Source organism: Egretta garzetta, unplaced genomic scaffold (assembly GCF_000687185.1).
Source record: "Egretta garzetta isolate BGI_Z169 unplaced genomic scaffold, ASM68718v1 scaffold2, whole genome shotgun sequence".
NCBI classification, from domain to species: domain Eukaryota; kingdom Metazoa; phylum Chordata; class Aves; order Pelecaniformes; family Ardeidae; genus Egretta; species Egretta garzetta.
The window spans coordinates 1,638,738-1,649,910 of NW_009258894.1; the positions used below are offsets into that span (position 1 = coordinate 1,638,738).

At 35.2% G+C, this 11,173-nt stretch overlaps 1 protein-coding gene across 1 annotated transcript in view; it reads left to right on the forward strand.

Moving 5' to 3' along the window:
- The window catches only part of RYR3 (ryanodine receptor 3), a 314,923-nt gene that overhangs the window by 131,136 nt on the left and 172,614 nt on the right, over positions 1 to 11,173 (forward strand). Inside the window, 5 exon segments of the mRNA XM_035889788.1 lie at positions 5,185 to 5,196; positions 5,492 to 5,566; positions 6,550 to 6,628; positions 8,377 to 8,489; positions 8,954 to 9,053. Coding sequence (XP_035745681.1) covers positions 5,185 to 5,196; positions 5,492 to 5,566; positions 6,550 to 6,628; positions 8,377 to 8,489; positions 8,954 to 9,053 — 379 coding nt within the window.

Here is an 11,173-nt window from a genome sequence, read left to right on the forward strand (position 1 = left end):
ACTTTTCAAATATCATGGAGAGGGGCTTGGCGACTACATCGGCCAATTCCCTCAGGACTCTGGGATGCATCTCATCAGGGCCCATGGACTTATGTGCGTTCAGGTTCCTCAGGTGGTCACGAACCCGGTCTTCTCCTACAGCAGGAGGGGTTTTGCCCTCCCGGTCCCCCTCATGCCATCCATCAACTCGGGAGGGGTGAGGAGAGAGGTTGCCAGTGAAGACTGAGGCAAAAATGTTGTTGAGTACCTCAGCCTTCTCCTCATCTGCTGTTACCAGCTTGCCAGTCTCGCTCATCAGTGGGGATATGCTTTCTTCAACCATCCTTTTCTGGCTGATGTAGAAACCCTTCTTATTATTCTTTGCATACCTAGCCAAGTTTAGCTCCAGCTGCACCTTGGCCTTCCTGACCCCAATCCTACACAACCGGACCGTGTCCCTGTACTCTTCCCAGGAGGCCTGTCCCTGCTTCCACTGCCTGTACAGTTCCCTCTTCCTCCTTAGTTTGACCAGCATCTCTTGTCTCAGCCATGCCGGTCTCTTCCCTTCTTTGCCCAATTTCTTGCAAGCATTTAGGTGAGCTATGGAGTGTCTTATTTCTGAAGGAAGAAATTACACTTTGCAAGATGGCTTCTCTGTTATATAAAATTATAAAGATGTTTAGAATGCTTCTGGATTAGAAGTCCGCATGATTTCATATACATCAGACTCAAAACTAGGATTTGTTTTTATCTGAATAAGATGGCTATAGAATTTAAATTCTAAAAAATGAAGAGAAGGTTGCTCTTTAAGAATGACTGACAGAAAGAGTGAAACTTTGCAGTTTTATGCTTTCACAATTTCATAATGCCATCTTCAGTACCTACTTCACATTCTATTAAAGGATATTGGTTTCTTTTTCTCTGTAAGCTTGTTTCTGTTGTACTTTATGTGTGGAAATCGTATCAGTTCAATTAAGAGGTAGATATATTGAGGACATGTAGCACCAAGGTATGTAAATCATATTCATATAGCTATGTATATATGCATGCATAGAGGGAGCGTTCTACTCTCTGTTTTATGCTCTTTTAATGCTCTAAGTTGGGTGCAGTTCAGCAGACTAAAATAATGAGGTTTTGTATTATAATCAATGGATAGTGGCCATAAGTCTATAGGAGCACAGTTTAGGATAAATTACAGAAAGTGGCTTAAAATGCCCTAAGGTATTGTAAACATTGTGAATGCTGTTTGCATAGTATACATGGTGAAATAAATTCCTAATGAGAAATTTTCTTATGTGGTGAGAGGATTGTTGCAGATTCATACATTTAATACTCAAAACTTCAATGATAGTCATCCAATAGGCCTCCATTAGGTTGTTGTTTCAAATGCATGAAACAAATGATTTTACTATTTTATTTACTATTCTTAAACTTTCTCTAATAGTACAATATTAAACTATGGTACCAGGTGATACATCAGCATAAATAGCAAAATAGAGTAACTTTGTATATTGAAAAATTCTTGAATACATCTCAGGATATCTCTCTTTTGTACCAAATTGGGAAAGTATATGGACTAAATTATATAATCATGAAATTATTGGATACAAATTTTGGCCTTTACCATAATAAACTATTATTGTTAGAGTTTATAAATCAAAATCCCTTAAATATTTTCTGTCTTTTTATATCTTACAAATTAAAGAGAAAAATATGATAGTGAAATAACGAATATGGATTCTATTTCAAAAATATGTCAGATTGAAAAGAGAAAGGGAAACAGATTGATATCTTATGATCACCATTGTTTTAATTCCATTTTAATTTGTTAATTAATTAATTAATAATTACAAGAGTAGCCATCTTTCCTGTTTAGATTGCATGGGGATGGATATGTGCTATAGAAAGACTGTATTATATGTACTCAGAAAGACTTCAGTATTTCAGTTAACATTTTCTTATCACATAGTGCTATTTGATTCACAGGTATTAAATTCTTTCTTAATTTCTACTTTTTGAGAAGCAGAAGAACCTTTATTTTTCACTGTAACTTAGCGGCAGGATAACCACAACCTACTGGCTTATTTTGCCCTCCAGATCTTTAACTGGCCCATGTCATGGCGCAGCTCAAGGAAGCTGGAGTTCTGCTCTATCATCTCTGATCTTGCAATGTCAGCCTTTCCATACATGGTTTTCTGACCTCATTGTTATTCAGCTCTTGTTTTCCACTGTTTCTCCAGTTTAAAGTGTAATTTTGATTTCTGCAATTATATTGCTTTCTTAGAAAATGGAACTCTTGATGAAAAAAGCATTTACTTAGGGAAAGTAAAATTGATGCAAACACTTCTAGGACTCCTAGCAATAACATAATTCAGTATTTCCAAAATATTCACCCCAAAACTTAGCCAACTATTTAACCTGAGATTACTAGTAATATATGAATTTTTATATTTGGGATTGGCAGTAGAGGACAAATAATGTCTTCAGTAAAAATGATCATACTGTTGTTTGGTCACAGTGGACAATGAAAAAGAAAATGTAGTCTGTTGTTCCATATTTATTTTGAAACTACCTTGCCCTGCATTTGTTTTGAAGCTGGATACCATCTATTGGGGAAATTGTAATAGGAACACAGCAGTTCATATAAATAGCAAGGATGCAATAAAAAAATGAAAGCCTGCACAATAATGCGAGAAACTTTCTGGACCACAAGGATTTGTTATATTCGGAGAAGGTGGACTCTTAATTAGCTTCTGACAGCAAGCTGTTGGTACAATGGAAGTTTCGTTTTTTAAATTACATTTAACTGATTCTGCTTTGAAACATGTCATAACTACCAATCAAATTAAATATTTTGTATTATGAGGCACTATCTTTAGCACCATGAAAGCAAATCGATATGGTAGTAAGTAATTTCTAAACTAGAATTCAGAAAAAAAGCTGGCTTTGAGATGAATAATACAAAAATACTGTCTTTTAAGAGTGATTATATATGTACAGAAAAAATGACAGCATGAAATGTGGGAATGCACATCTTAAAATATTAATTTACATTCTGTTCTCAATGTAGAGGCATTGCTAATAATAGAATTTGGCCTCATATAATGAACATTAATCTTTTATTGGTTCCACCAGTCTATCATTCCATTGAATAGTTTGCTTTCCGTATTAAATTTAGTTTGGAATAGAGTTCTGCTGTTAGTTTCAGATTTTTCTAGAGGAAGAACATAGCATATTTGATTTTGGGGTTTTGTTGTTTTGTAGTGTGTTTTTTTTTAATGAGTCAGCCTTAAAAGTTAATAACTTAAAAGCTTTCAGTAAAAAAATAGCATGAGGTGTTTTATTGCTTGTTCTCAGTATGCATATATTTGTTACAAACTGACTATACGTAATATTCTTTGACAACCTGTCTGATCTTACAGTTGATTTTGCTGTTAAGGTTTTCCTTGTTCCAAGCAGTGATACGTTCCTGCAGGATATATTATTAAAACCATTCTTTTATGGATGACATGTTTTGGACAAGCTCTTGGAATTTTTTTATTTATTGTTTATGATCAGCCTTTTATCATGATATCTAAAAGTATGCTATGCTCTCTGAATGACTAGCAATAACTATCTTATATTTGTCTCCAATTTTTCCAATAATCTAACACATTTTCGATGTGGATCCAAAAATTATTATCCAGTAGTTTGGTTTTTTTTTAGTTTGCTACTGCATGTACTGAGAAATTTTACATAAATATATGGATCATATTGTGAAAGATATTATATATAGTAACCACATAATTCTGAGAAAATTCTCAATAAAATTTACTACATAAAATTACATGACTGTCTACTATCTGTTAACAGCATTAAGTTCCAGCGTAACTAGGTCCCAAATCTTTATTTATTAATGTCTTTGTTATTAGCTAGAAAAATAGAAGTAGGATTTTAATTTTATTGTGTTTGTAATAAAAGACCTCTCCTGAATTGCTTTTTATTCCTTCTGTTTGGAGAAATAACATTTCATTTTCAATCTTTTGAATTAGTATTAAGTATTCTATCTGTCGAGGTACAGAATGCAGTAGTTTCCTTAGCTTGATATCTTCTAAGTTGGGGTTCTATAGAACACAAGTTGTACATAGCTTGTAAATCTATTGACCTAATTGGTAATTTAATTAATATATTTTTCATAGAGTGCAAAATCATTTGCCTACACATGTATAACCATTATTTGATTTCCTGGAACTACCTTTAATTACCTTGGTCCCTTCCACGTTAGTCCAAGGAAAAGAACTGACCTTAAAGGCAGTCCTTTCTAGCAATGTGTAATGTACTAGAGACAAGCCCTGTTCTAAAGTTGTATTTTGGGGAATCATCTTTCATATTTAATGATTGCCTAAAAATACCTGAAACAAGAAGACGATAAAGTGGATGCTCTTTTAAATGGGAAAAAAGTTCTCTTTGTGTGTGAGAACAGTTTTAAGCAGTTATGTAAGAAGCTAGATATTCTTAACAAGTCAGAAATTGCTGATTTATCAGGATTCTGGTGTTAGAACTTTTAATATTACTGAAGACTTACCAGGTACAAATGCTATTATCTGGACTGAGAGAAAAAAATGAAGTATAATGTTGGCCACCATAGTGTAATTAGTATTAATCATGCTATCCATAATTCTGCAAAATCTTAGTTTCAGTGGAAAACACCGCAATAAATCAAGAATTTAATTTCTTGGTTATGTAATTTATCTAAGTTTGAATAAGCCTATTGCTTATAAATAACTAGGAAATAAGTTGGTAGATGCAGAAAAAGGCTGAGAGAGGCAGAATTGAAAACCTGTAAAGTCTGTTATTCTATAGGTAACTTTCTTGTTAAGGTTCTTCCCTTGGAATTTGTTTTCTTCTGGACACCAAAAGGTGCTCAAAAGATATGCGTTAAATTCTCTAAAGGAAGCATATGGAAAATCCAGTTTTGCATCTCCCTGATCTTGTAATAAATTTCTATATTCAAAATTAATAACTGTGCTTCGTTGAAATTATGGATATGCTTGCTTTAATGAACCTGGTAACTGCTTAAAATAACATGAATCCCAACAAGTAGGTATCCTTAGTACGTGCTATAACGATTCTGGGCAATAGATGTACTTTTCCTCTTGCTGATTTCGGTTTGTGTATGTGTATATATACTGATTTTATTATTATTTTTTTAATGCCTCTGAGAAGTTTATAAGAAAGGTAAGTAGTATCTTATCTAAAACATTTTATTGAAAATGCTGTGGTTTTACTTAATTACAATAAAAATTAAGTCACACTAAGAGTCTTTGACCAAGAACAACATTTGTTCCCTTGGCAGATACTTGGCTATTGCTGTAGCTACTTCATTATGATTTTTGCGCAGCATATAAATTTCATAATTTGCTTGAATATTTACAGTTGTTACTTGAACTATAGTAGCGGTTCATGTTACATAATTCTGATCATATTTCATGCAGTGCAGTGGAGTTCTGACCTTCTCTGTCATGTTCTGTAGGCAGCTCAAGGGGGTGGTCACAGAACCCTGCTGTATGGCCATGCTATACTACTTCGCCATTCGTTTAGTGAAATGGTAAGTGAAAGAGCATTTGCACAGAATGAGTAACATGAAACTCAAATGAAACTCTCTATCAAAACAAAAAATACATAAATTTGGAAGAATGTTCTTTCTAAGCTCTGTTCTGCACTAGACAAAAAATGTGAATAGCTTATGGAGTCTCAACACAATGGAAGTGGCCCTTATGTTTTAAATTGTGATTCCTAAATCCATTTCACTCAGAAATCTAGCTGAAAAGCTCCTTTCGCCATGGTTTATTTCTGTGTCCTTAAGGAATCCATTGTAATGATAATTCCATTAGCAAGTTGCCACTATCGCAAATGACTTTGTTGTGATACATGTTATTTTTTCCATCATATTTGTAAGATAAGGTGTTCCTTTTAACATCACAGAGTTCCCAGAGACTACACCCACAAACATACTATCTCCAGGCTACCTTGTATAAATTTTATCTCACTACATTGTACAACTGGAAAATTGTAGCTGTTCTGGATCTTTGTTTTATATGGCAAGTTTACCTAATAAGAAGTTAAAGAAATGAGAAGTCAAGAAAACATTGTCCCTCCTTTTTCCTGTACTAGAAGACTCTACGTTAGTCTTCAAACTCTGTTACTTATGTTTATGAACCATACAAATTGTAGTTGCCTTGGCATACCAGAATTGCAAGTATGATTACCACCTTTTAGTATGTTTGCTATGTTTTCATGAAGTAAACTTATTACAGTAACACTGTAGTAAGATGTTTGCCTGTTTCTATCTAATGAACTATGTGAAACTTTGGAAAGTAGGAGCTAAATTGCACAGAGAAATATGTGCTGAAGTGGAAAAGGATTTTAATGTTTAAAATCAGGAAGAGCTTGTATACAAATAACAACATGCTTAACTAGTTTAAAATTAAGCACAGGCTGATAGATGGAGTAATGTGAATGTTTTAATTTGGCATGTATGTTAATGGATGCTCTTGGTTTTTTGCTTTCAATTACTTCACTGTTCTGCAGTATTTGACATGTTTAACATCATCAAGATCCCAGACAGATAAACTTGCATTTGATGTGGGACTACGAGAAAATGCAGCAGGTATGGCAAGTTACTTTTGAATGAAAACGTTTCATGCATTTCTGTTTCTAGAAGAGGCATTGAGATTAATGGCACTGTAAGCTTATGAATGTATTTATGTGCCCATTAGAAATAAGATGACTTTAAGTAAATGATGACTGTCAATACCAATGACTTTTAGTAAATTAACTGACTGTAAGAATGTGAGAGTGCCTTGCCATTAAACTGAGTTACCACAACTCTAATAACACTGGTGTGATAATGGTCTAAGTCAAAAATTTCCATTGAATAAAATAAATTTCATGCTTTTGTTTTCTATTTGTATGGTTTGGCACTTCCAATAGAATTAAGAGTGTGGAAAAGGCATATATCAGTGTATTCACAATTTGCATTGTAACCATGCAACAAAAGAAGTATGCAACTTCTAATGCAGGAAAACAGAAAAATAATGAGCACATTTCTAAAAGAGCTGAAGAAAAATAAAAGTGTAAAATGGAGCAAAATAATAATGGGACAGAGTGGAAGAGATAAGACACAAGCGAGAAATGACGAGAAAGCTTTAAAATCTAATTAATAGATTTCCAGGTGTACTACCAGTAATAGTGCTGCTGACAGAATTTTAGTAAAAAAAAAAAAAAAAAAGTGCTTCCATGAAATCACATATAAATTACAAGGTGCCACTGGGAGCTATGTTAAAAGAATTCAAAAGCAGCTCGGCCACAATGAGACACTACTAGGTTTACATGCTGCTGTATACATAGTGTTAATGGTTACTGCAAGTGATGAGTACTCACCGGAAAGAAACAAGTGGCCCCAGGCCCAGACATATACCTTGAAGGGAAAATCTAGGTAACCGTATACACACCTCATTAATGTGACATTTCAAATGAAGAAATGCCAGTTCTACTAACATAAAACTGTGCTTTCGATTGCTTTTTCATTATTTTGAAAAGAACTTAAAATCAAAATCGACTAATTGATGATGGAGAGGCACTGCCAATGTAGGTGTTAAAATGTTTGTGGACCATGATCTTTGAACCTTCCTTTTCTCTGTTTATCTACCTGACCTGTTTTGAATGAGTGAAGTTTGTCTTTCAGTTGTTTGTAGCCATACAGAAGATGGTCTCAAACAGATACTAGCAGCAGAATTGGGGGGCCATGCATGTGCAAAAGTAATCTGGAATCTTATATTTAATGTGTAGGAAATGTTCTATGGTTGTCACCCTTAGGCTTGGCTATCCAGTAGTTATGGTCTGTAGGGTTAATGAAACTGCTCCCAGCACTGATATTTGTAGTGTAGCAATATTGTAAAGGTATGGAGAATTTTTTCAAAATTCTGTATTCTACAAAATAAATGTAACTTAGACTGGAAATGATACAGAAGATTGTGAATTAAATATGAACATTAAGCAGAAGAAGACACAAAAGAGAATAATTACGACTGAGGTAGCTGTCAGCAATTTACTGGCAGTGAGAGCCTTCAAGGGACAGCAGTTCTGACCAGTGTTTTGAGAAGTGGTTAGTTGCTTAAAAAAAACATGAAAAGAGAAATACCATCTTCAATAATGACAAAGATTGGTTGACAAAGTGTCAAGGAAAAATAAAAAAATTCAAATGGGTTGAAAAGAGGAATGAGGTGGTTTTATAAGGTGAACGTCTTACAAGACACAATTTTTTATTGTGTTATTTCAATGTTGTATAAAGATATCCTTACATTTGTTGGGAGTTGTCTGTTTTGTATACCTTTGATAAGTATCTCTGTCCTTTAGGTGAGGCATGCTGGTGGACAATACACCCTGCTTCTAAACAAAGGTCAGAAGGAGAAAAAGTTCGAATAGGTGATGATCTTATCCTGGTCAGTGTGTCCTCTGAAAGATACCTGGTAGGTTTGTTTGTTTAGCAAGTGGACACATGGTGGGCAAATACAAAGTGCTGTGCAGAGTTAGGGAAGATGGTTGGGATTCTTATGAATGAAATTTTTTCTAATCTAGGAAATAATGCTTGGTTCTAATGCACTTGTTTTTCTCAGTGAAAGGTCCGTCCCATTCCCTGCCCCCCCCCGCCCCACCCCAAACAAGACTGTTTCTGTGCCTTTATCGCGAGGTGTACTTCAGAATTCTTCATCTTGGGAGGCTTTTACTTCTGTAACTGTGGAAGATTTCTAAGCTGCAGCTTTAGTCTGCTGATTAGATTTAGAAAAGAGTTAATTTTAAAAGAAAGTGACTACTAATTTTTAAAGAATATTTGTATATTTATTATTTATTTGTATTTTGTGAGAAATTAATATACTGAATATTTTTAAATGCATAAATGTCACTGTTTCCTGTTACTGTCATCTTATTTCAGCATCTATCCATGTCAAATGGAAGTATTCAGGTGGATGCCTCCTTCATGCAGACGCTATGGAATGTGCATCCTACATGCTCAGGAAGCAGTATTACAGAAGGTTTGTCATTTTATTTATTTAGAAATGTGCATACTTTAGATGACACTGTATTGCTTTTCAAAAAGAGTAAAAATCAAACAAACCCACTCTCAGAACATCAAACCAAAGAGCTTAATGAAAATAAAGGAAATGAGCATAGGAGAGAATAACAGAAAGGAAGATGGGGAAATACAGATATGTCAGCTGGATTAGCTGAAGAAAAGCTAAGTAACTGCTGTAATTTCAGAATAGCAAAGCATAAAAAACTGCATGAGAAATGAAGACAGAGAGCAGCAGATGAGTTTATTGTCTTCAGTTTAATTTGGGGGAGTAGGAGCTGCAGAATAACTAAAGCCAGTAAACTGAGATTTTGCATAGGATTTTCAATCACCCTGTAACCGAGATAACAGGCAAGAGAGAAAGGTACATGCAAAATGGAAAGCAAGTTTTTCATAGTTCCTATTGCAGTCTCTTAGTTGTGTTTTTTAAGGATATTTGCTCAATATTCTTTCTGAATCTCACAACCATGCTTCCTTATTGTCTCTGTAATAGTCAACGAAAATGAGCTCTCTAAATGTATCCTCTTAATCAGCCCTAAATCCCATGCCACAGGGTCAGGATTTCTTTCTAGGTACTTGACTGCACTTTACAGCCGTGAAGTGAGAAGCATCACTTTATTCTGTTTCAGAAATGTCTTGTTCTGTAACGAAAGGCTCATCCACTCAATATTGCTCCCTATTCTATGCCATACTCTGTCATTAACACTGTCATAACAAACATTGTGCCGTAACTCTGCTGTTCTCCGTTCGAACTATCAGCCCTCCACATTCATGAATGGTAAATGTCTTTAAGTCAGGATCATTTTGTATCACTTGGCCCTAAAGCCAATCACTTATGATATAATAATATACAGGATCAAAGGAAAAAATGGAGCTATAAGGTACCTGAAAGAGACATTGCATTTCCCTGGGACCAGCTATACTAAGTTTTGATAGAAGTAGACTACCCTGATGCTAAAGACTAACAGTCACTAGATTTGTTTAAACTATGGTTGGGTCCTTCTAGCCCCAAGTGGTTTAAATCAGCATCCCACAGTGTTTTCTGTGCACTGTCCAGAAGAAATTGTCTCATAATGTTTCTAGATTTTCATTTTAAGAGCATATGGGGTATGGATTTTCCTTGTAATACTTTCTGATTGCTTTCTCTTGCAAGAAGTGTATTATGTTGGAACTGTATATAAATGGCTGTCTGGTCCCCCTGCCATTACGGGTCATAAATAGAATAGAGGTTAGCTCTGGAAAAGTCCTCATGTTCTCAGGTTTCACAGGTAAAACAAAACCAAGCAAACACAAAAGCCATCCTACAGTAAAGTTAAAAACTTGCAACAGATGACAAACGTTACGAGCTACACAGAGAGATCATGGAAGATCAGTGGTATATTTTAGATTTCTGTAACAACAGGGATTTGGCAGCTAAATTTCCTAAGTGCTTACAGAATCACAGAGTGGTTGAGGTTGGAGGGGACCTGGTCCAATCCCCTACTCAATAGGGGCACTTAGAACAGGTTGCCAAGGAGTAAGTCTAGGCAGATTTTGAGTATCTCCAAGGGTGGAGACTCCACAACCTCTCCAGGCAACGTGTGCCAGTGCTCAGGCATCCTCACAGCGAAAAAGTGTTTTGTGATGTTCATATGGATCCCCCTGTGTTTCAGTGTGTGCCAGTTGCCTCTGGTCCTGTCAGTGGGCACCACTGAAGAGACCCTGACTCCATCCTCTTTATATTGATGATGAGATCCCCCAGAGCCTTCTCTTCTCTAGGTCAAACGGTCTCCCTCAAAAAAAAAAAAAAAAAAAAAAAAAAAAAAAAAGAAATAGGGTGGGGTAAGCAGAGAAGCAGGTTTTCTGTGTGTCAGTTTTTTCCCAACTCCTTAGGCTTAGGTTTAGCTGTATATACACATCTCAGAATGGTTTACATGAGGGATGATTATATGTCAAAAGACTTAGCAGCCTAGCTCAAGTTGAATGGACAGACTGAGAAAGTGGGATTTCCTGAGTCTAGAATTGGACTGGAAGTCGGACAACATACTTTTTGTGATGTTTGAAGTACTTTCATGAAGAACAAAAATACCAGGAAAGTATTTT